At 40.9% G+C, this 26,405-nt stretch overlaps 1 protein-coding gene across 6 annotated transcripts; it reads right to left on the bottom strand.

Moving 5' to 3' along the window:
* Positions 1-67: 67 nt before the first annotated feature.
* On the bottom strand, positions 68-26,325 carry mctp1b (multiple C2 domains, transmembrane 1b). Of its 6 annotated transcripts, none has more exons than XM_028973805.1 (22): positions 25,947-26,325; positions 15,920-16,034; positions 15,394-15,536; positions 15,227-15,306; positions 15,009-15,120; positions 14,631-14,675; positions 14,158-14,196; positions 13,602-13,775; positions 13,001-13,131; positions 12,619-12,805; positions 11,635-11,728; positions 10,078-10,180; positions 9,688-9,790; positions 9,182-9,283; positions 8,974-9,048; positions 8,176-8,295; positions 6,069-6,188; positions 4,671-4,721; positions 1,670-1,779; positions 1,014-1,123; positions 499-596; positions 68-393 (listed from the first exon to the last, which is right to left on the bottom strand). In XM_028973805.1, the coding sequence occupies exons 1-22, from the start codon at positions 26,217-26,219 to the stop codon at positions 328-330; spliced, it is 2,451 nt and encodes an 816-aa protein (XP_028829638.1). In that variant the 5' UTR covers positions 26,220-26,325; the 3' UTR covers positions 68-327. The 6 variants fall into 6 exon arrangements, with proteins under 6 accessions (XP_028829638.1, XP_028829639.1, XP_028829641.1 ...); XM_028973806.1 differs by having other exon boundaries at positions 4,671-4,718; XM_028973808.1 differs by having other exon boundaries at positions 6,069-6,086.
* Positions 26,326-26,405: the final 80 nt, after the last annotated feature.

Below are 26,405 nucleotides of genomic sequence, written 5' to 3'. Positions count from 1 at the left end.
CTAAACAAAACATTGAAAATTTGGGTCAATGGCCAGGAAATATTGACTCTTTGATGTAATTGTCAATAAAACCCATTGAAACTTATAAAATGCTTGACATTATACTTCGATACACCACAGAAACAACTGACAAAAATATCTAAAACATTGAAACAGCAAACTTTGTGAAAACCAGTATTTGTGTTATTCTCAAAACATTTGCCCACGACTGTACTACCGATACACCACATAAAATCTTTACATCATTTACAGTGTTGTTTACATTACATTTTGCTCATGAAGCATTGTACTGAACATTGAAAGTAAAAAAAACTGCAAGGTCAGAGGCTAGCCTGGGTTATTTCGTCGCCGCTTGTTTGAACTCTGGTCCAGTTTCAGCTCTCTGTACTGAATCTGTCCAAAGCACAATGAGCCGTAAGAAACCACGTTCTGATCGCATGCACTCAGGTTTAGTCAGATCACCACATGCTTAACCAAACTGCTGCAAAGGTCACCTACCACTTGCATGTCTGATGGCACCCTGGAGAGGAAGTCTAGCAGTTCGTTGTTGTCTATCTCAGTGGGGCTACGCAACTTCTTGGAGAATTTATTGATACCTGGAGAGGGAACAGTGGATATTATAGTCCCAACTACAGAGATCATAATTATTAAAGTATCTACAGTTATTATTTACATATAATGCAGTATGATTAAGTTTTAACAACTACATCAACACAACCACCACTTCCTGTAGGAGGTTTGCGTACTGTGTACTTTTACTGTATACATTAGGCATTAGGTCATTTGTTAAATTACACATAATATAACACATACACATAACCTCAAAATAATGTAAAGTGAAATAAAATTAATTGAAATAAATAAATTCTGGGGTATGATGCTTTTATGGTTTAAGCTTTTGAAATTAAATGACTACAAAAAATGACCTTCTGATATGTACGTACTAAAAACATATTGATGTCAAGCCTTTCAGGCATTTAGGATAAAAATGGGTAGAATATAAGGTCTCTCACCCCAGGCCAACACAAGGTATCTGATGGGGATGAAGTAGATCAGCACAGTGGCCGCACACAGCAGTGTGATGGCCAGCCAGCTGAGAAAAGGCACGGTCCAGTTGAAAACGCTGTCAGAAGGACAGAGAGGTGACTGATGAGTAACAGATGAGAGGGAAGGTCCGAGCGCCTCGCCCAGGAGCCTCAGCTGCGGCACGTTGGTGGTGTGTAGCGGAGTTCATAATCCCTAACATGGAGGGCATGCTGGGTCTGTGGGTACACAGACTCTGCAGGAGCAGCTCCTCCCACTGCCAGCCCACCCCTGCCAATCACAACTGAGTGTTCTGGCACAATTTCATAGAAAAAAAAATGGGGGCTTCTATTGCTGTGACCTGTTGGAGTAAAATTGCCAACTGCATCGCCAGACATCTGAGTCATATATACTTTACAATATGATATACTAATGCATATAATATAATGTAACATTTTAGATCAGAGCATAACTGAAGTCCAATTTTGGCTATTTAACTACAGCATAAGACTACAATGGCAAAACATGCTAAACTAAACCAGCTACACATTATTAATCTATCATGTTGCATTTTTAGCTACAGATTTGTTAAATTATGGCTGCAAACCTTGTGCACTGTAGAGTGCATGACCTTGCTATGACTTACTTCTTTATCCTCTCGCTGGTGGAAGCGATCTGGTCCAAGCCATTCTGAATGGTGATGCACACGTCCTGAAGGGCATGCAACCTTTCCATTAAACCTTTTTTCTCAGATTCCTGTGGCACACACAGAGAAACATAAATTATATTTAAACATAGGCCCATAGCTGTAAACATAGCTGTAATCAGAATATTTTTTTTTTTTATTTTTTTTTTTAAAGCAGCATGTTAAGAGCCTTGATGTGCACTTAATATCGAGACAACTGCCTGTCTGACAATCTTCATATAGATATTGCTTTTTAAAATTAATGAGATCTATGTCTCCACCCACGGACGTTAGTATCTTGGTTGGTAGAATCTCTGCTGGTCAACAGACATGCTTGTCCTTCACCCCCTGGTTGACATTGCTTAGCCAGCTATTAGCTACAGCTATTTTTGAGCTGGAATAAAGCCACACCCTTTATATATAATTATATTATAAAATTAACTAGTATAAAGTCTGACAGACCCCCCCCCCCCCCTTCCGGCATTGATATCAGACTGTTATTCTATCACTATTATATCATGTTCCATCCAACCCGTTTCCATAATATTGCGCTAATTAATTCCAAAGATTGTTTTTCAATTTTACTTGCTGTTAATTTTGTGTTGCCTTGCTAGAACTGTTTGTACAGCCTTTTATCATTTAATATTGTGCTGGGACCAGAAAATTACACTTTTTTTTGTATCAAGTTGTCTGGGCTGCTTACTTAGTTATTAACCTGCTGTGGAAAATATCTTATCTGATCGTATTTATTTATTTATTTGATATAACTATGCTGGACAACATTGCAATCATAATTTTGGCAGCATCTGAAAAGGACTAGAATAAACCCAGCACACCAACCAATCCCATCCCAGTAGCATGAAAGGTGGCTATGAAGTATTCATTCACCAATTCATCAGACTCTAACACCGTCTGCTCTGGCACAAAAAAATGACAGTATTTTCATGGAAATGTCTCAGCACTGGCCGAGGGCACTGCCGCACACGCAGGGGGAAAAAGTCCCAAATGTCTTTTTATCCCCTGTGATATCTGAAGAGAAAGTGTACGGGAAAAAAGATCATGTGAATCAACTGAGCAAATACCTATGAGAGTGTTGACACGAGAAGTGGTGGTGGGGGTGGGGGTCTTTTGTCTGGGGGCCGCTGCGTGTTCAGAATAGGGGTTAGCCTCTCTGCTACTGAGCTCACACAATAGCTCCCAGTCTCCACATCCAACAGCAGCTTCATTAATATGGAAAAGAGGCCCTCGTGCTATTCTTAAGCGCAGGGTACCACCATAAACACTCAACATGTCAATCACATTCAAGGAGGTATGTGCACGTCACCAAAAAAAAAAAAATCACCCAAATTAATCAAATCAACTTTTGGGAGTTTGCCCTTTAAACAATCCCTGACCATTTGATTCCCATATAACTTGCATTTAAAAGCATCTAAAAGATTTGTTACATTATTTATTATTTTGTTTAATTTTTTTTTTATTGTTCATTCTACTGTGATTCCACAATAAGCATCTTTTTTCAATTGATTTTGTGGAGAGCGACACAAGAAAAAAAAGCAAAAAAAATTTGCCTGAGCAATAAAAAGCGTTTTTTAAAGTGCAGGCTGCGCCTGACAGGACCTCTATACCTGACGAATGTGTAAAAAAGTATCTTATCTCCCCACTATTGTCTTTCAACACGAGGACTTCCTGGGGGGAAAATGCCTGAATAACATCCAAACCACACACATATATTTGGCCTGCTGAAGATGTAAGCAGGTAACACCATAAAGAAGATGTGAAAAGCGTCGAAAAATGCCGAACCCTGAGCCATCACTTGGCAAACAGGTCCATTGGAGGGGGGAAAGAGTTATTCTTTCCTCTGTAACTTTACGTACCTGAGCTCTGCAGCTGAGCCTTCACCATAAATTAACTGGAACTATTTATGAAGGTGAAGGGGTCTGATATCTACCCTCGGCCCTCAGGACGGGGTCATTTTCACTAGCGGCCAGTTGTGAGCTAAGTGCAAACACATGTCCAGGCTAGGCCACAGCCTGCGAGGGGGTCTTCATGAATGGAAAACAGGTGCCTCTGTCATTTGTGCTCAAATACCCCTTTTAGCCCCTTGGGCCAAAGGTTAGCCAGCTAATGGCTGCCTTGTGGTGCTCGAGGGGTGAGCAGAAGGGGGCAACAGCTGGGGTTAAACATCTGGGACACTTTCAAGCACATTTTCCAACACCAAGCTCAGGTGCAATTAAAATACGGCGGTGGCACATATACCGAGTCATGCTTTTACACCCAAACCTTTCAGGTCCGACTCGACCTGACCCTTTTACCTCTGGACTCCAGGCAAGGTTAATGAAAACGGGAAGGTTACGGAAGGAGGCGGTGAAGCCATTTTGTAGGGCAGTAAATATTCTTATCATCTGAAAAGACAACAAAAGGGCTATAAAAAAGAAAGGAAAATGCATGGGAAAGATGAAACTCGTTCCCCTTGTCAAATTCCTGGACCCTGAAATGCCCCACATGGTGTAAAAGTGTTTAGATGCAGCATGTCTATTTGCCAAATGTAAAAATACTATTGTTTTTTTTTACCTCGTACCCTTGGTTTGTGGTTTTGTGACAACATTTTCACAGATTAAATCAACAGCAGGATTTAAACATGTGGCTGTTGTCTACAGAAGCCACCTGTCCTGAAATTTGGGAATTTGTCTGGTTGCGATACAAAATGTCCCTGAATATGAGTGCTTTGGGATGAAAAGTATATTAGTATTGGCTAAATGACATAAAAAAATCAAATTTTACCACATCATATTTTTTCTAGTCTCAGAAATTAAAGTAAAAATGGTTTTCAAAAAATTTTGTTTCAATCGCACCCTGAAAAAAAATGAGATGCAGATGTTCTATGCAGGTTTTATAGATTTATCTGTATGCATTTATCCTGGGTGTCTGTCTGCTTGGTTTTTCATTGAATAGGAGTGGTTACCTTCTCATCGCTTTCCTCCTCGTCGCTCTGCAGCAGGTCTTCCACTGCCTGCTATTACAAAACAAGGATGAGTTGAACACCCGCTGCCAGGCTGCCAACTCCACACAGATATTTGTTTTGCCCCAAATGGCTGAAGATCAGAGCCAACATTCAGAGAGAAACAAACTAAAACAAATATGTCTTTTGTCAGCGCTCGGCACAAAGGAGCAGAGCATACAAGAATGCATATCTGAAGGCTTGCGTTGGTTGTTGAGAAACATTAAAAGAAACAACAAAATAACATTTTAGATCCACTGGCATCCAGACAAGAACACAACTCCCCCAAGAATATAAGTTGAATCTGCAGTTCGAATTTTCTTTAAATATCCAGAATATTTCTTTAACATGAATAAAAACATGAATAAAATACTGATTTTCACAAATCAGTATTTTATTCTATATCTACTAATCAGTGTGAATGACATGTACGAATACTACACTGTTAGAAATGGATTTTATTTAAATCAAAATCTAAAGTGCAGAATTCTGCAAAGTTGAATACTGCAAGTTTAATAAAAAGTGCAGTTAAAATGCAGCATGCAAGCTGAAGTACTGCTCAACAAAAGTGTGCATATCATTCCCAAGCCCATGTGAGACAGAACGGGCACAGGCACTAAATCTTCATTTGTAACATTCCTCTGTGGATTATGTGATAAGTGAGCAAAGCAAAAACGCGTCCCTCTCTCAACACATCCCATCTCATTTACTGGGACATTATCCAAATTTGTGTTTTACGCAGATAAGTTTAAATGAGGAAGTGGTAGAAAATTATTCATTGTTTTGAGCCCAAACTGATGCCTATCAGGACCGAATGTTTGACATAAAATGTAAGCCAAAAAAATTAATTAAAGTTTTGATGACTTAATAGGGAATGGAGAATCTCTCTATAAAACTACTTATTTAAATTCATCAGTGCACTTTCGACACAGTTATTAAATTTAAAATTGAATACTGTTTCAGCCGATTTTACATATGAATTTCCCCTTGATTGGCAACATTCAGTTTGGCATGAAATTACTTTGACACAACTTAATTGGAAAAATTATGAGTAAATAAACCAGGTAAATGGAATTATACCTCCCAGTACCAGCAGTATCCATCATTTTAATTACCTTAAGTAATTTGAATTAAACCTTAAATTCCAAAAGATGGATAGAAATTATTGGTACTGACCCCCCGCTTAAAAGTATTCAGATACAGTTCAGGCTGTAATTATGATTATTCCTTATATATTCATAAACAATAACACACATATATATTAATGTATACATAATGGCCCCTTTATTTGTATCATAGTTTCAAATATAATGGTTATTATTAACTAAAGAGGGTCACATACAAAAGGGTAAAACTACTCACCACATCACCCTCAGAGGACTTCCACCCAGAAGCCAGCAGGAGGTAGTTCCATGCCAGGAGCAGCAGTAAAGAGAGTGGGATCATGTAGATTTCAAAGTTCCACACAACCACAACAAAGATCTGAAGACAGAAGTCCCACCGTTGGATTTAAAGCACATACTTGAGAAATAATACACTTAATTAACACCAAATTAATTTACTTAAAGTAATATTTTATTTACAACGATATAAACCATGAACCTTTGACGCAATTCAAATGAACACAGTTCAATGTTCTGCTTCCGCTCTTTGTCTCCATATTTAATGGGTTTCTGAAATTGGCATGGTTAGCTTATAATAAAAAAGCCATTTTGTGATTATGATCTTACTAACTGGCTCATAAGATATTGGTATTTGATTCATAAGACTTTAAACAAGTGATGGTTATAACATAAGAATCCATACTGCACACAGTGGTAAAAAATAAGGGTTATCTTATGGAATGTGTCTGAAGGGTGGAGAAGAGCATGACCCCACAGTGACCTCCTCAGGTAAGAGAGAGAAACGCAAGCGCGCCACTGAGCCACTCGAGTAGCAGACAAGAGCCCTCCAGCCCTGGGAGCACCTGGGTGTGTCAGCGGCAGAGCGGAGCCGAGGTCACAAGGCCAAGTCTTTTCAGGGATCCATCTCGGCCCACGGCGACTCAAGGGTGCTCCACGGCTCCATCCCAGCCCCTCCCTGACTGCACACACTCTCCTCGCCAGGCTCTCCCATGCTCAGAGGTGGAAAGTAATGAATTACATATTCTCACATAATTGTAATTGAGTAGTTTTGTGAGTAATTTTGTAGTTTTGTGAGTAATTTTTGAAATAGGTCATTTTACTTTTACTCAAGTATTTTGTAACCAAAATATTTTGCTTCACTACATATTTTGCTTCACTACATTGGAAATGTTACTGAGAAAAAAAATTAAATGCGAAATATAAATTCAGATGAAGTGAAAGGAAATTGTGTAGACATTCACATTCTATACTTGTCAGGCCGCGGACAGCAGCGCCTCACTATAAAAACAAGCGCTGGGTCCTAGAGCCGGTCAATTAGCAGCCAATCAAAAAATTAGAAAAGGCCTGCACAATAGCCAATCAGAAAATAGCAGTATTGTAGCTAGGTAAAATGCAACACAAGAGCATATGAAAAAGTATCCGGGAATTCTTCACGTTATTCTTCTATGTGTAACGAAAACCCAAACAATAATTCTCCGCACATCACTTTAAGCACAAAGTAAGTCATCTTCTGTTTTAATGTTATAACAAATTCATAATTAATTTGACACAAACAATGACAACTTGACTGCTGATAGAAAATGTTGCCCATAATTAGCATCAGCTTTTCAATGCTGAAAATGCCTGAAAGCATGTGGTGGTGAGTAGAAGTCTGGGCACTGGCTGGGCCACTCAAGGTCATTCAAAAGGCTGTAACATAACAAAATGTGGGAAAAGTGATATAATGTGGATACTTTCTGGATGCACATGCTTTTTGCCTGTGTTTTCCATCCATCACATTGCTCAAGTGAACAGTTTCTAATGCTGTAGTATTCTGTGGGGCAGGATGCTTTATTTCATTTCAACTGATATATTTACATTTGCTATAAGAAGAATAAAAAAGCACAGTTTGATAATAAGGAATCATTGAACATTCTCCCAGTTTTGGAAACCATACCATTCAGAATTTGGTACTTTTGTGGCCAACTGTGCTTAAAATCGTTTGATGGGGTGGTCTGAACATTTTACCGCATAAAAGTTGAATAAAAACAGTGCTGTATTGGATTTATAATTTAGTTGAAGTAACTTTTACTCAAAGTAAATTCTAAATTAAGTAGTTTTTAGATGGGTACTTTTACTTTTACTTGAGTAGAATTTAAGCCAAGTAAAGATACTTTTACTTAATTCACATTTTCTGTACTTTTTTCCACCTCTGCCCATGCTGCAGATAAGAGCATGTACCCGGGATAGAGCACCACCTCCCCCCACAGCGCACAAAGAACATGCCGGCCCGCTTACCTTCGCCTCCACGTGGTGTGTGCACTTTCTTTGTTTTTAAGTGTTTGTGTGAAGTTATGCCCCCTTACCAGAAAGGCACAAATACTTCTCAGAGGAGATTCCCACTTGAAGCAGCTGTTGATGTAGGAGCCCATGTTAATTAGGAGCATGATGCAGCACTTTGCCCGGGCAAAGTGGTGCTGCAACAGCTGAAAAGCAGAGAAGACAGCAGCAGCAAACACACAGCCCCTGTTAACACCAATATTACCACAGTGTTGCGATAATAACCATAGTAACCAAGTGCTGTAGCAGCGTTAAGTTGCTGTGTATAATTGCTGCACATTTTGTCGGGCTGTTGTCACCGCCGTAAGCTTAACCGCACAGATATAATTATTAACGAACGATTGTTGGAGCTGCCAGATACGCGGAGATGCGTGGTGGTGGCGCATTCTGAGTGTGAAAGCAGCTTAAAGGAGTGCGGAGTATGTCTGTTTCCCTCAAAGCCACGCTTTGTGACAGTCCTGATTCAGGCCAGCCCCTCCAATTCAGACCTTTGTTGGGCAGGCACATTGAGCCGGGGGACAATGGGGGTGTATAGTGGCCGTGACACAGGAGGGCCTCTGGGGTGGCCCAATCTTCTCACGAGGGCCAGCTTGACATTTCTATTCAACACCTAGAGCGGCAGAGAGGGAGGGGTGGGATAAAAAAAAAAAAAACGCCCCCCACTCCCCGACTCTGGGCCCAGGCCGACGTCTAAAAACCCTCGACGGCCATTGTGCAGGGCTGTCTACCGTCCCTCACAGAAGCATTTTTTACTAATTTAATATTTGGACTTTAATGTGAATCTGTGAGGCTGTTTGTTGGAAGGGTTCTGTTCAGCTGTTTACCTGTTTGGAGACTTTCTGCTCATCTTCAATGTATTTCTGTTCTAGTGGCTTCAAGGTCCTCAGGCTAGCCTTCACCTATTAAATGTGTACACACACACACACACACACACACACACAGTTTATTAGCAAGATAAATACAGAGGAGAAAATAATGGAGCGAGAACGTGAAAAAAGCAAACACGTTGGCATAGAGACAGCGAGGGCTCACCACATTGAAAATGACGTCTGTTTCGAGGAAGATGACCCCCTTTGTTGGCCCTGTCAGCTCCTTGTTTTTCAAGACGTAGGCCTTCTGTTCGCCGTTGTGAATCTGCGTGAAGAAGACGTGACAGCCGGCTGTCTTGCCAGCGCCCCGGCGGATTCGCTCCCTCCCTGACCCCCTGATCCCCTCGAACTCCCAGCGGCGAGATCAAACGCGCAGCCCCCAAACTCAACTCCCACCACTCTGACAACTACCTGCTCATTACCAGCGCCCCTCTGTCACCGAGAAATTACCCGTCCAGAGGGAGCCCTTCTGCCTGCCTGATGTGGGGGTGGGATTGTGGGGGGAGCAGTGTACTTGTATGTGGGTGTGCATGTGCTTGGTGATGGTGTGGGGTTAATGTAACGCTTTATAGCCTGTGTGCATCCTAAATGGTTAAACAAATGATATAATTGGGGAAAAAACAATTATTATTATTATTGTTGTTGTTATTGGATTATAGAGTAACTTACTTGTAGTAAAGGAATGGCCACTTTGCCCAGGAAATCTGCACTTCGGTCCCGGTCCTCGTCGTACACAGTCACCTCAAGCACAGCGTTGATGTCTTTAATGTTGCTGGTGGAAATGGAAGAGACAATATTTAAACAAAGACAAAGAGGGAGAAAAGGAAATATATAACGTATATCCTTCCTGCAACAGTAATTTGTATGCAGGCTAGTCTACAGCCACTCTGTGATAATTAACCGTGTTCGTCTCAGAACATGTACATTACATGGCATTCTTATAATTAGCCACTTAGCATACAGAGCCTATATCTTGCATAAACAAATGATGTGAGAAGTGCCGTCTCCAGGGTGGCTGTCAGCGCTGGATCCAGTGCACGCGTGCTGAAAGGCGCTTACAAGGTGAAGACTTTATTCCACTCCGGACTGAGGTTCTTGTAGACCGTGTGTGTCTTCAGCCGATCGTTGCACAGCTCCACCACGCAGAACGGGTCGCTCTTTCCTGAGGGGCACATTCTACGATTAATCGCATTGATTATTGCAATTCCGACTAGTTCATTGTTACTAACTAACATACAGGCGTGGCGTCACTCATATCTCTTTTGTCATTAGTTGGAACAGACGCTATGAAAGGGACAGAACAGGAATGAAAATCCATTTTTCTCTTAATTTTCATCCAGTCTTTGTATTTTGAAAATGCAAACCGTAGCACACTCTGATCCTACTACATTTTCCTTCCCACTAGAAAAGTTTTTAAAAACTCTTTAAAATAAAAATTCTTGTTCACTGCAACACCCTTGTTCAGTATTGTGAGTATGTGTGTGTGTCTCTTAATGATAAATGTGAATTGACTTGAAAAACATCCATTTCATATCTTTAAAAACAAATTCATCACACCTGTGGACACTTGTTCTATTGGTCCCAAAATGTTCTTATTGCCATTCTTCTGTTCTTTTTGTTCATTATCTCACACTTCCAAGGCACAAAATACCTGAGGGTGGACTTTGTACACCTCTTGTTCTCACTAAAGGCTCTTTTATTATAATCATTATTATTCTTGTATGGCATTTTGCAGCTTTTGTTCCCCCTATGGAGGAGACGCTGCTGATAACTTTACTGGGTGGAGAATAAAAGCAGGAGAAACAAAGAAAGAGCTTTTTTGGTCCAGAGAATGAGAGCTCTTCATTAAAAGACACTCCTCTGTAGCCCCACTGCCTTGTTGGTTGACACTCTGGTCAGCCTTTTCGGATCGGGCCCTTAGTGTGCTGGGCTGGTGAAAGGCGCTTTGTCCAGCTTTCATCCAGTGGCACCAGGGGGAGCGTGAAATCAGAGCCCATGAGGCAGGCCACCCCTTTCGGAAAACTAGACCAAACACAAGGTGAATGTGTGTGTGTGTGTGTGTGTGCGTGTGCGTGTGTGAGACTATGCATTCTTTTGCATGTGTGAAAGCACACGTGCTGGTTTGCATGTGTATATGTGGTATCTGTGTGTGAATATGTGCGTTTGTGTGTGTGCCCCAGAACCCCCTTGCATTGGCCATGTCTCAGCTTAGCTGGGCAAGCAGCAGAACCGCCTGTTATGTAAGTGGAGAGTGGAGCTATCAGAATGTGCCTCTCGGTTCCGTTAGCTCCCCACATCTCCTCTGGGTAAAAGTGAGGCACTTAAAGGGAATGCTGCTTAATAGCAGAGAGCCTCTCAGTGCTGATGACAAAACAGCCTGTTGAGGGTTTTGTCAAGTGGGACTTTTGTCACGGCCAAATCACAGCGGCACCCCTTGTTCGAGTTTGGAAATATCTTAAATGTTGCTGAGAATTTGTTTAGCTGGCCTCTTCATATCATGTTTTACAGCCACATACACACACACACACACATACAAGTCATAAAGCATTATTATAACTACATGCATGTGTGCAAAATGTTTTCCTACAAGTACTTGTGGTACTTCTGTCTTTCTACCTGTGACATCAGCTGCCAGCAGTCCCTCCGCTCGTATGACCTTGATCTGAACAAAACCGACGTCCTTCAGGTTAAGAAAAGACCTGAGAAGATTCTGCGAAGGGAAGAATATTGAGAACAGAAGAATGGATGAAGGCCACACAGAGATGCTTCAGGAACATGGTTTTACCACTTCGCATAAACATCTGCGGATGAGTAGCCCTTGTTATTAAGCTGTTTCAGCGAGGCTAACTCTGGGCAACAAAATGTCTTGCTGGATTTGTTGGACCTGCCACTGATGTGAATATGTGTGGGCAACATTCTGCTGCCACTTCAAATTATCTGCTGGCTCTTAAAAAGTACATCTTCATTATGTTCCGCCCTCAAAAGGAAGCCCATTGCATAAAGGTGGGGGGGACACAATGTATACTGTATATTGTCCGTCTCTCGGGAGAAAATGGCAGGACAATGGCGAGTGCTGAATGGAATGAAAGGAAGGGCTTTGTGGAGAGTGAGATATCTTGTTCTTTGTTTTGCATAAGCTACTGTGTGAACCAGCCCCCACTATAATCGTGTTGAGAATGAACGAGCGGGCGGAGGGGGAGAAAAAAATTGTGCTCCCTTTTTCAGGCCTCCGGCTCACCCTACTGGTCATCAGAGGGTACTGCTCGCAATATTGCCACATAAACAGAAACGGAAACATAAAAACATTGCATTTGGGATTTTTGGATGTCCCAATGTAAGAAATGACTGCTTTGCAACAACATCAGATTATATCACTTCCTCTAGTGTATTTTGTGTTTAAATGTTTTCAGTTAAATGTATGCAATTCATCCAATTATACTTATTTATAAGGAGTTATTATTCTGTTTGTCTTGTTACATAAAGTCTGCGGCATGGACTGCATAGTGACGTGGTGGTTAGCGATGTAGCGCCAGTGTCTCAGCATTTTAAGAATTTCTTTTCAAACCAAAACAGATTCTGTGACTGGACAAGAGTACTCACATATCTCTTCAGAATCTGTTGCCGCTCATCAGGGTCATCCAAATTGTTGACGGTGAGGTCTGAGACAGCAACAGCCGTGGTTGCGGTCAGGGTCACCAGCAGCACCAGTGTACCCTGGCCCTCCTCTAGAGGGAGATCTAGCTTATGTGTGACCTCCTTACTTAGCGTGGACAGGTCTACTTGGCATCTGATGAACATGCACATGTATAAATACAATTACAATACTAATACATAAAAAAAATGATTCTACATATGCAATTAAAATACATTTACAGTCATTATAAGCATGTCGAATTTGCACATTAATTATCGCTGTTTGCCACAATCTAAAGGCAGAGGCAAATCTAAATTGATTAGTTTCAGTGTATTGTAGGACACAAACTGGCCAATGAAGTCGTCTCTTCTCCCTGTGTCTCTGTCCCACAGTGATATGTCTAGGATCTTCCCCTCATCTTCATACATATGCAGGTCAAAGTGCTCCCTCCACTGTGGGTTTAGAGTTTTGAAAATTGTCTAAAGGGAAACAGTAGAGTTCACACAATAAATACGAGGACAGACACAGTCCACCCACCCCCAAACTCATGTATGTTAATAGAGTATTCATGCACTCATGCACTTTGGTATAAGAACTGTTTAGAAATTGTAGATAAGTGCATCTGTGATAAACTACTAATATTACTAGATGAGAGTTGTGACATTAAAATACATGAAACATGATTCATCCTCCTCAGTGAAAAGTCACTGATGGTATCTTTGTTAAGCAACGCTAAACAAACAGCAGTCAGCCAGATAGCGGATACTCATCACTCTACTTAGTGACTGTTAACAAGATAGAACAATATTTAAGGGGATGCAATGATATGTTAGAATGATATATAAGAGTGCAAGGTGAGACTAGAGTAATGTCTGCTTCATCACAGCTTAAACATTAACACTAACACATATCATCTTAACACCATGTCCTACAATAGAAGTGAGGCTACCTTGCTCCTATACTTCTGTTGTCCAAGCTTGAACTTCACATAAGGATCACTGAGTCCATTTTCATCCATGGGTGTGAGGTCATGACCCTCAATGAGACTGATGCTCACTATCCCACTCAACAGTTGAGGCTTCCTGTGTATGTCTGACAGTCGAAGGATCTGCTGCTGTTGATGCTATAACACACACACACACACACACACACACACACACACACACACACACAGTCAGTAAACAGAGTTCAATATATAATTACATTAATGGTGGGTCATGCTATTTCTGCAAGGAGGCCAATTTTATAAAACATGACAGCTACCCTCAGCACCAACGCAGTTACAAGTCCCACCACACAGAGATATGGGGATGGGGGTATAATTTATTCTCTGACTCAGCTGCAGGGGGGTTAGTCATCTTCAATTAACCTTGATGTCATTATAAACCATTCTGCAAGCAAATATGGTCCCGATTGAATTCAGTATAGACTTCAGATCAATGTTAAAGTGGGATCTGGACATGCTGGTGTCATAAATATGCAGTCACTCCCGTGTTACTGTTTACCTTACTGGATTTCTTCCAGCTCCTTCTCAGCAGCATGGTCTAGAAACAAGACAGATCCGTTCAGATCAGTGAGGTGTCTGGGTTCATTACCATTGCAAGTTCCATATGGTCTACTTCACACGTTTTCTGTTCTACACACTATTCTCCTGAAACCTCTACATGAGACCACTATGAAACAACACAGTGTGCTGTAAGGTCCCTACCACATGTCTTACTGTTGGATCTCAAAAGTCTGCTTGCATTTCAAAGCAATTAAACAAAACTAAAGTTCTAAAATACAAACTTAGCATTCTTTTATGCAGTTTATTATGCAGTTTACTGTAGATTGTTTGAATCTAAGTTTTAAAGACAAAAGTTGGGTCATGTTCATTTGTCATGTTCAAAGACTGGCAACAAACTTAAACTGACAGACTTTTGAAATCCAGTCTATGTTAGCATAGCTAACAAAAAAAAAACTCTACTTCTAGACTCACTTTAGCAACATATGGCTTCCAACGATGTGCTTTAAGGCATGCGTTCTGTGGGGGAACACATAAGCATAGCCATTCTGCACAATTATGCAGCTCAGAAAATCAATGGCAACATAAAATCCAAATTGATTTAAAGCTTTGCCTGTTTAATTTAATCACAATTTTAAATCCTAAGAATCATTTGGAACATGACTGACTTTTTTTGTGAGAGAAAATATGGCTAAATTAAACTCCTCATAATGAGCACAGATAGGTCTATGCTTTTCATAAATGAAATGAAACATTTATGGCATTTATCAGGTAAAGCTATCTGAAATATGATTTCTTAACAGCAGAGCTAGTTGCTAACTGATAAAAGTGAACAAGGACAGAGCCACTCACAGCCTCGCTGTCATCAATGTCTTTAGGAGTCACTGTGATAGATAGCTCAAGGGAACCCAGGGCCTCCTGTGGGAGATTAGGGTCCTTCAGGTCAAGCATTAAGTTCAGAGCTCTGTTGGAGAGGTGAAACCATTTCATATTTATGGGGCTTTGATCGATTTCATGATCACTGGTCACATATTCACATATCCTTAGAAATGTTCATTATAGAAAAGTACCTGTGATGCTCTAGAGATTCAAGGTAGAGGTGAGCAGATCCAATGAAGTCATCATGAGGCCCAAAGTCATAGTCAAACACCTGCAGAATGAAAAACAATAGAGAAAACTGTTAATGGAACATTATTGGGACCATTTAACTGTGGATTAAAGAGGAAAACTATTTTACCTTCAAATAGAGGGGTTCATAAAGGCTGTCAACTAGGAGTCGGACCTTTTCGTCCCACACTGGGTTGAGGTTCTTGTAAATGATTTTGCTGCGATAAAATTCTTTACCTGAGACCTTAAACTTGACATATGGATCACTTGTTCCTAAAGAGCCAATATTCAAAAGACACACAAGAACACCCTCTTTTCCAACTTGTATGCCATATCATGGTACTCATTCAAACATGCCACATTGTAACCACACCATTTCTCTTTTCATTTTTCATGAAATTAATTACTGTGCTCTGTAAACCATGGTACACAAAACTGCAGATGAAGGTCTACACTGAAAAAATCATTTCAGTGTCTTTCTCTGAGTACATCAGGACACCAGTGATGGATATCCTTCTGACAAGGGCATCGCAGTCAATGCTGCAGATTGACAAGACTTTTGATAAAGCAACCATTGATTTCATTATGTGCACAGTTTCACTGCATGTGTTTGGGGACTGAAAAAATACTATGGATTAAATAAATTTGAGTCTCACCTCCTCTGTCTCTTATTGCCAGATTGTGTCCTCTTTTCAGCACAATGTCCAGCTGGTACATCCCTGGACTGGGAAACGCAGGCTGAGCAATACTTCCAGTACCTGCATCGATGCCCTGCAGGAAGCAGATACTTATTCAGCATTGAAATTCCAAGGAAGTTCCACTGAAATAACTGCATGATCAAAGGTGGGGCAGTAATTCATTTAAAATCAGCAAAGTGATGTTGAATAAAAATGTGTGTGAATTAAGACAGGATACTAAAACCTATGAAACATAATCCTGTGCATGAAGTTCTGCTCTTGCTAAAAGGAATACAAATACTAACCTCCAAAGAGTATTTGAGTTTGAATACATCCACACAGAGTGGACTATTTTATGCACCTTGTTACAGGCTGATATTCACCACGTTGACTAGCATCAGATCATGGACAAATAGGAAAACATTCACCATTGGCCATGATCTATGTGCCCACAATTTCACACCAGCTAAACGTTAAGGTCTTTTTTTCTGGCATTGACCCACTTGCAGTTTTAGAAAATAGCCAATAGGTGGAACTGCAGAGCAAGTGGCTGCAGCCTGCATCAGTTATTATTGCAGAACGAAGAATCTTTGCACACAAGCTGCATTTATATTTACAGCCCTTATCCAGAGCGGCTTACAATCAGTAGTTATAGGGACAGTCCCCCTGGAGACACTTAGGGTTAAGTGTCTTGCTCAGGGACACAATGGTAGTAAGTGGGATTTTAACCTGAGTCTTCTGGTTCATAGGCAACCACTAGGCTACTACGACCCTCAGCACTAAAAGAACTAAGCACTAAAAATGTGATAATATAACTACAAATGTTATTGCTACTAGCTGAACTGAGCATTCTTTTTTTTTTAGTCAAAGCCTGTTAAATTTTTGTCAAATTTTGACACCTCGCTGTGGACTCCATGGCTATGGACTTGATACAAAGGACCAAACAAAGGGATCTGAAGATGCTATACAGTACACAATGGCCTTTGCATTGCTGTGCAGAAAAATCTTCAGCCAGCAGATTTCAAAGAGAGCAAGTCTCGCATGTGCTTAATTACACCCAATCCTATCAGCACGTCAGCTTTTACAGCAATGTGTTATTTCCGGTATGGTAAAGCTGACTTATTATTTATTTCTGCTGCACTTTGCCTTCTATGTCTTCTATGCATCATGTCTTCTATGTATCATGTTCTATGTTCTGTCTACGTGGGAGAGGTTTTCAAGTAAGAATTTCATTGTGCTCTGTACGCTGTACATATGACAATAAACTTCAACCTCAACCTCAACCTCAGTGGCCCAGGTGAGAGTTGCAGACAGTTAGCACACTGCCGTGAGAAAGATCATTCATTGAAAACAGTCCAGTCTGGTTGATTGGCTGTTCTCTGATATGCATCCATCCCACATATTTCTCCATATTTCACAATTAAGACTTTAATCACTAACTAGTTTAAACATGTTACTAAAAAACTATGTTATATTAGTATCATAGACATGGGTGATATCTTGGGTGATGTAATGATCACAAGATCGTATTTAACAATAGTCATTATAGGTGGAGCATTGTATCTAATAGTTAGAGACAAATCAATTATTTACTTTGCATCACAGCACTCAGTGGAAATTCTATTAATTTCGACTACTCAACCAATTTGTATATTGTCTGTATACCTATGTGAACTACCAGTCAAAAGTTTGGACATACCTACTCGGTGGCGGTTAGATTTGTGGTGGTAAATTTTGAAGAATCCAATGCAAGAAACATTTTAGCATGTTTCAGTGTCGCCTCTTGTTTACCTTCATGACTGCTTTTTGCGTTTATCAAAAGCAGCTTCATGAAATGCTTATTACCATGAGTGAGTGATGAGAAAGTGTTCAGCATAAACCTTCATGCCTGTTAAGGTGGTGGAGGGATGCCAAGAGTGTGAAATCCTGCCATCACAGCAACAACTACCTGCACTGGAGGTTTTTTACGTAACCTCACATGAGATATTTCATAGTCCTGTGTTTTTTTTTCTGTAATGAGAATGTCCGTACAAACCTTTGACTGGTGGTGTACATTTAAGACATGATACAATGAACGTATCAGTAAATGTGTTTCTAACTGAAAGCCACTTCTTGCTGGTGTGGTATCAGCTGAGTAATGCCACTTCATGCTGTTCAAAGTGTTGCCAAAACAACCCTGTTCCCCTATTAATTTGCGTAAATTCCTCAAATACTGTTTAAGGAAAACAAGTTAATAATTTCTTGTGTAGGTCACATATATATATACGTAATCTATACAAACGTGAAAATTAGTCCAAAATAATGTGTTCACGGCAGTGAATACGTGAACTGACTGAGGATTACACAAAAGTTTCTTATCAATAAAGCACATACAAAGTTAGAGGTCAATACACTGGGCCCATCCCTTAAATTACATTAGAGTATCTGAAGTTAGATGACTTCCACACAGAGTAACAGAATGAGATGAGCAGTCCAGCTCTGAAAATATATTACCTCCAATTTCCCATTACTGTACAGGCATTTTCAGATAAATCCATACAAACGTGCTCTATTCAGTCCCGTCCATGCCATCTTCAGACTCAAGTTGTTATCAAATGCTTGAGGAACCTGCGTTAAGCAGTTCACGCTGTGGTGCATTTAATCTCTGGCCTAGAGCTAGATTAGGGATAGGTAAGCCAGTGATGTAAGGAAGCAGGTGCATTAAAGGTTGGAGAGCTGTAGAAGGATAAGGTCACTTGGCATTTCAGGACTGTGATGGTTGCTGATCAAAGCTTTATATAATAATTTTTGCTTGGGATCAAAGCCTTTTTCATCATGTCAAAAATGGTCATAATGATTATGGCTATTTATCAGCATTTGATATTTTCTATTGTACAAAATAGCATAAATAAAAAACACTTTTGAATGCTTATCAGTGTTCAGTGCCACATAAAGAAGCATCACTAACTATATAACTATTGGTATATTTTAGACTGTATTAAATGCAAGGATAACTGATAACTAAGCAGAAGTGAATATATTCCATTTCTATATATTTGCAAAGGTGGAAAGAAACAAATTACATTCACTCATATTACTCTAGTTACTAGTCATTTTTTAAGTTGCTTTTAAAATAGGTCTTTTTACATTTATTTTTACATAATTCGCACTATTATGCTGTAGGCATATATGCTGCAGCACCCAATATTTCTCCCAGTGGCTCCTGTAACTTACCAGTCGATCTAAAAATAGAAAGGGCCTACACAATAGCTAATCTGAAAATATCAGTATTGTATCTGGGTAAAATTCAGCACAACAACCAATGCAAAGGCATCCTTCAATTCTTCCAGTTATACTGCAGAATAGATACCATCAGTGTCCTGAAAAGTCGGTCCTGAAACCTTATCCTGACCGTCTACAGTGTCCATAGCCAAAACTTTTACAGCCTGTTTTTCAACACCTGTCCAGAACAAGTAGTCTCAGTCATATTTTGTTATCACAGGATGACTAACATATTCTCACATTCTAATCATTTCTCTCTCCAAATAGGCTAAGTCATTTTATTGAATTTAGGGCTGCAACTATCGATTATTTTTGTACTCGATTATTCTGTCGATTTTTTTTCATTGAGTAATCGGATAACTCATACAACAATTTGTTTAAAAAAACAAAGTAAACGGGGTCGGAGCACTCATGATGGCAGTCGACCTCACGACCTCACGCCATCTTGGGTAAATCTATATGCATTTATTTTTACTACCTTATGTATAGGGAAGGCGTGTTTTGAGATGTAACTTATCAGTGTGTGTGTGTATTTGCTCTCTTGCTATTTATCATGCCTCGTCACTATCGACTCATAACACAGGCTACAATAATTACAAAAATTACAAATAATGTGTGTTCTAAGAAGCGCTAATGTTCATGTCAGTTAGCAATCATAAAAATACGACACCTTTATAGAAGCTCAGATTCTGCTTGGAGAAGTGCGGTTTACGTGAGGATTTGTCGGTTAAGGTTCTGTAATATTTACAAAGTACTTTTATGGTTAGCCAGGTCTCTTGGACACATGGCGTGAGCTGTGAGAGGTGCGTGGGGTTTGTGTGCAAAAAGTTATTTCTTTCATTTTAATTTATGCACATATTAGGAATATTTTTTTATGTTCTTTTAATACTGTATATTGTAGAGAGAGGTACAGAAAGACGCGATGTGTGACGCGATGTTCTGACGCGACCTTGCTTTTTGTACAGGAATGCAGTATTGTAAATTTTGAATGCTTTATGTTAATGTTCAGTTCTCTTGGACACATGGCGTGAGTTGTGAGAGAGAGAGGTGAAGAAAGACGCGATGTTCTGACGCGACCTTGCTTTTTGTACAGAATACACTTTGCACAGAAAAGAATCACTACACTATGATGACTTTCACCTTGATATTTTAGCGCGGATGTATACCTAGCCGAATTGCACTGTAGGGGGCGAGAACGAGTCTTCGAACTGTGAAATTACCACATCAAACGTGACGTGGTAACATGGAGGCAGCTATTTAACTGAATAAACAGTTGGTAAACACAATACATCTTATTGAACATAATTTATTTTCATCACCAATTATCATAGTAGAACAGCTTTCTCAAGCAGTTTGTGATGTATTTTGGAAAGAGGAGATGAGCCCCTGGTCTAATGCGCCACCTGGCTTGAGAAACCTGTTCTCAAAGACTTACTTTTAGTCATTATTTGGGTAGCACACATATTCTGAATGCCTTCGGCAGAATTCAAATGAGCCATTTTAATCTAGATTAATTTAGATTAATCTAGATTAATCTAGATTAATTTTGCTTACTCTAGATTAATCTAGATTAATTCCAAGATTACAGTGAGATTAACATAGATTAAGAAAATTAATCTATAGCCATTTCTACTTTTTACGCACACCGGTATCTTCATTTTCCACCATCTTTGAAATATGCCTCAGGTAAAACAAGTGCACCTGGCTGCAACTGGTGTGGAGCTCCACAACAGGCGGAAACACGTCACCTCCACAGTAGGCATAAATAAGTATACGACTTTCGTGAATTAAACAAAGCCTCGAGGCAAAGAATTTTCCTCAAACATTTTTTGTAATCGACTTATTCGAATTATTCAAATAATCATTTCAGCCCTAATTGAATTGTCTGTGCCTTTTCTTCCACAAGTCCAATCAATTAATAAAAACAACAACACTGCGGCCCATCTAGGGTGGTGGTAGGGAGGTTTAGTGGAATGTCACTCTTGCCTGTCATCAAATCTTGAGAGTCCTGCATACAGCTCTTTGTGTCCAAACGCACACAAGGCAATAACATCATCATGCAATGTAAAAATGTGCCTGCTCCCTTGGACAGAGGTGTTAGATTTTAAAACTTCCACATGAAATCTGCAAAAGCATGTGGTGTTAAGTAGAGTAGCCTGCACATGCTTTTAGTATCCAAAACATTGCTGAAACTGAAGGAGAGCTTTACAGTCTAATGCTGTAGTATTAAGTGGGACACTTTAGTTTCTTATATTAGAAGTCAATGTGCTCATTTGTCAGTTATGACAAATAATATAATTTATGTTTGCTATAGAAAGAACAAAAAGCACAGTTTGTTCATAAGGAATTGTTGAATATTTTCACAGTTTGGGATACTTTGATACTTCATTTGCGCTTTATTTTCTCTTTTTTATTGTGATGTTTGAGTTAGTCATACAATTTAGAATTTGCCATTTTTGTAGCCAACTGTGCTTAAAGGTTCAATGACATGAAGTTAACTTTGTGAGATTATTCCCCTAGCCTTTCTATGGTCCTGCCATGGATGGAAATGCCGTTGTGTAAAGAGTGCTTTGGACATTCTGCAGCTCAGCTCTGTCAGGATTGGCTGCAGCTGGAGACATCACCTGTGCCCAATCAGGACATATTTTAAAAGCCACTGTGGTTCCGCCCATCAGTGGCGGTGACAATTTTCGTGAACTGTTTAGTGGACCCTGCAATTTATGTGTAAAGTGGTTTGAGTTCTGGCATTCGCCACATGCCTGTGGGCTAGTTTTGGTTCTCCCCTTTATTTTCCCTGTTTTTGGCCATTTTGCCATGTTTATTTGTTTTTATTAATAAATAATTGTTTCCCTTATGTCCCGCCTCTGCGCTTCCTTCCCTCGTAAGCTCGCCAACGTGACAAGCTCAGAGGCTGGATCTGGAATTTGGCCCCTTATGTCATCATAAGGGGAAAGGTTACCTCATCTTTCTCATGCTTTTTCTGGCGGGAAAATTTCCCACCCTTCCCCTAAAAAAGGAAATCCACCAACCATCATGGTTTGCAAAAGAGCAAAGAATTGCAGATGTTCGGTGATTGGATGTAAAAGTGAGCACAAATGTATATTTTTTTCCATCATGCAAGCCTCTGAAGGACCAATGGATTTTTTTCTGGAAAAACACCAACATGACTTCATGTCTGCACAAAACATTGTGGTTGGTGAATGCTGTTGATGACATCACAGACACCAAAATGGATTGGATTTACGACTAGTCCTTTTTTACATCAATTAATTGAAAGTAACTAAGAATTTTTTACTTTTTAAAGTAGATTTTTAGATGGGTAATTTTACTTTTACTTGATTAGAATTTAAGCAATATAAAGATACTTTTACTTAATTACATTTTTCAGTACTTTTTCCACCTCTGTATATTTGTGTTTATATATTTGTTTTTTCACAATGCACACCGGGCACCCACCCACATTACAACTCCGCAGCGAGACGGATGATCGCAGAGACATTTCAGCACCGGGGTGAGCGGTCGTCAAGGTTCAGCACCACAGTTTTGGACAACTGTGGCTGTGTGGATACAGGGCTCCATCTCTTACCCACCACAGCTGGCTGCAAATTCCAGGCTGGTCAGCCCCTAACTGTGCAGAGGAACACGCAGTCAACAAACCACACACAATGTTACAGACATAATTTGCTGCCTGGGTGAGCTTTCTGGAGAATTTCCACTAAGTGCTGTGAAGCAACCTAAATAACCATTAAAATCATGACTTCCATCCAGCAGAGACAAATAACAACACCATGACAGCTACTTCTGGGCCCTCCCCTATGCAGTCCAGATCGCCATGGAACAGTCGGCCCGCACAAAGCTCCGCACCCACGGCCACAGTGTGAGACTCCGAGAGTGGACAGGCCTCTTGCCCTGGAACAGATGCCATAATTGACATCAAAGCAGATGCCAGATGTACAAATCTCAGGTAAAGACAGGTGACGCTTCCTCGAAGATGTCCACATGCCAAAGGACAGGGAGGGATGGACTATGGCGGGATACCTAGTACATGAACACATGAAAAACAGCTTCCCCCTGCAGTTCCGATGGATGTGAGAGTCCCTAACACCATGAACTCCAGAAATGGGATCACTCTGGTACGGCCCAAGGCAGTACTCTTGCCTAACATCACACAAAAGGAAAATGACAACCTGGTGGTGGGGGGGCTGGAGTAATGTACAGCATTACTCTGGGTATGGCCACACTAACTGGGTCTGGCTCCCTGCCCTGTGGTTTGGACGTCCCACCACTGCCAGCTTGGGTCCAAGGGGGGTCTGTCACAATGCACATCGGGCACCTACTCACATTAACACTCCGGCAGTGAGACGGACAACCACAAGGTAGGTCTGGGTTTTCAGGTTTACTCCAACCACCCAAAGGTGCAGGCTAGATGAATTAGTGAGTGTAAGTTGTCCATAGAATTTGCATGAATGGTGTGTGAATGGTATTGGAAGGGTGAGTCCCCCACCCTGTGCTCAATATTCAGGCATGGGCTCTTGCACCCATAACCCTTTAATAATAAATGAAGTGAAGTGATTGTCACAGCAGCACAGCACACGATGCACACAGTGAAATTTGTCCTCTGCATTTAACCCATCACCCTTGGTGAGCAGTGGGCAGCCATGACAGGCGCCCGGGGAGCAGTGTGTGGGGACGGTGCTTTGCTCAGTGGCACCTCGGCGGATCGGGATTCGAACCGGCAACCTTCTGATTACGGGGCCGCTTCCTTAACCACTAGGCCACTTTCACAGTGCTGTGTAGTATAATATGATATTATTTCATTCATCAACCAGAATGGTTGAATTAAAACGCTGATAATGTGTGCTCATGTTGGTTTGGTAGTGGACTTGACAGTAACAGAGATCAGAGTATCCACTGAAGGGGCACTACAAGCTAAGAAAAAAGGATCAAATGGAGGAGGTAGGGCTCTAGTAGCACTAGCTATATATCAGCAGGGTTTCAGAATTGCGATTACACAAAAAGGGGTTAGATTCAGGTAACTTGTAGGCAGCCATTTGTTAATTTTACCTCTTTGTTTCTGTATATCATGAAGACAAAATTTCAAGTGGCATGCCCTGTGTCTATTATTGTGCCACAAACATGAGTTTTGACAAAACCAAACAATCCACTCCCAGTGTACAGGATCTTCACCTGAACCCGGTCCTGTTCTTGTTTGTGTATTTACTTATGTTTATGCTGCTCTTTTTTTCTCCCTTGATAATTACACTTATCTTCAGTGGTGACCAGGAAGATGTTATATCCTGGACAGAATTTGACTATGCAAACCCTACCATTGGTTTACAAATTTAAATTATGATTTCATTTCCCTATAGTCACAGGGCATTAGCTGGTATTTATGGATGAATTGACTGGTGTTTAGTGCTACAAAACCCCATCCAAGCATCTGCCATTTACTAGAAACCACAGGCAGGAAGCTTCAAAATACTTTTCTTATGAGGTTAGTAAAAAAAAAAAAAAAACACTAAACGCTTTGGCTTTATGTGTTGCACCCATTTTGTAACTATAACAGCCCCAATTATGTGGGTCTGGTGATCTTTCAGACAGCTTTTACTCAAGCACAAGAAATACAGTATCCCACCAGCCATTGATTCTGAATCATGATGTTTCATATCTGTTATTTTACATCGTCGAAAAGCATGTACACTGGAGACTCAAAACTGGCCATAGATACAAGTGTTTGAGTGTTTTTGAGTGTGTGAGTGAATGTACCACTCAATGCATTGGGATCCAACATAGGATTAAGGATAGTTAGTATACTGTTTAGGTTTTTAGCATTGGAAACTATGGTTTGGTGCCTTAAAAAATATCAAATGGATCAAAACTCCTGTACAGACATTGTTTGTGTGGTAAATGACTCCAGTAACTGGAAATGGCTGTTAATGATGCAATATCTGCATACATATAGAAAGGAACTTTATCGGTTCCAGTGGAATTTGTTGTTCATTAACCCAAGTGTGTCTCTTTAAAAGCTTCACTGATTAAAAAGACCTTTTCAATTATTTTAGCTGAAAACAATTGCGCTGATTAAAGAAGCAATAAATTCACACTACAGTATCTAATGCATCAGCAAATGTGGGGTCGTTCATCGTTATTTTGAGCTTTGTCAATGATTCTCCTTCTCCTTAAAACCCATTTCAAAAGGAGATTTCTTAATGACCCTAAACTCTGATATTATCTAGGCCCTTTCTGTTGTGGTTCTCGTAGCCCTAGAATTTCCTGAATTTCTGGGCTCAGGTTAGATAACATTCTTCATTTGTGCACTTCGACTAATAAATTGAGTTTGTAATGATATTTCTGTATACTGGTGTTGCAGAACTTTGGAGGCAATATTCTTCCAGCGTCTGATTTGAATGGGGCGGCTGCGCCTCTGACAGGATCTTTGAAAGTCATATCCTGCCCACGAGTTGAGTGTGAAATTAAAATGACAGGTAGCCAGTCCACCACCTCTGCCTGGCCACATTTTACACCGCAGCCAACCCAGTCAGCAGCCAGGAGGCCATCAATTACACTTCATCCAGAGAACCCCCAGCCTGCCGAACTGGCCACTGTGGTTACAGTCTAAATCTCTTCCCCTATAAATCGGTTGGATGTCTGACATGAAGCTGTTTTTTTTGCAGAAACTTATCTGAAACTTGCAGAAACTTTTTTTTTTTTTTTGAGTGGTGCACATCCGTTTCGCTACACTCACCAGGTCTCCGTCCGTCAGTCGTTTGTCCTCTGCATCCTGGGTGGCATCGTGGGACACCGAGCCGGCGGACGCCTGGCTGCCCTGCGACTCCCCAACATCCTCCACCTCTCCGGGCGTCTCCTCGGGCACCGGCCGAGGGGCGCGCAGGTCGGGCTGAGAGGCGGAGAGCCTCCGGTCCAGCCGCGCCGCGTCCCTCCCGAACACCCCGCTTCCACGCCGCCTCCGGCCACCGCTCCGCTCAGGGTCGGTCGGCGGCTTGTGCTTCGCGTCCATGATGCGACGAGCGACAGCGACAGCGACAGGATGCGCGCGGACCCCTGGCGGCGAGGTTCTCAGCAGGAAGTCGCGGTGCGCACGCCGCCCTCTGACGACGAGTCGATCTTCCGTCACGGAACTGCGTGCATTTACTCTCGCAAGCACGTTTATAAAATGAGATTAGTCATTCCTGAAACCTCGTGG

Source organism: Denticeps clupeoides, chromosome 3 (assembly GCF_900700375.1).
Source record: "Denticeps clupeoides chromosome 3, fDenClu1.1, whole genome shotgun sequence".
NCBI lineage: Eukaryota > Metazoa > Chordata > Actinopteri > Clupeiformes > Denticipitidae > Denticeps > Denticeps clupeoides.
The sequence above is the reverse complement of the archived record's forward strand: the minus strand, read 5'-3'. Positions and strand labels throughout refer to the sequence as shown.

Excerpts from the sequence above, each read along its gene's own strand:
- mctp1b (XM_028973805.1), bottom strand. The coding sequence starts at position 26,219 with ATGGACGCGAAGCACAAGCCGCCGACCGACCCTGAGCGGAGCGGTGGC. Across the intron at positions 15,537-15,919 it reads GGCAATAAGAGACAGAGGAG|GAACAAGTGATCCATATGTC; the intron begins GTGAGACTCAAA and ends TTGGCTCTTTAG. Across the intron at positions 394-498 it reads TGCCATCAGACATGCAAGTG|ATTCAGTACAGAGAGCTGAA; the intron begins GTAGGTGACCTT and ends TGCTTTGGACAG.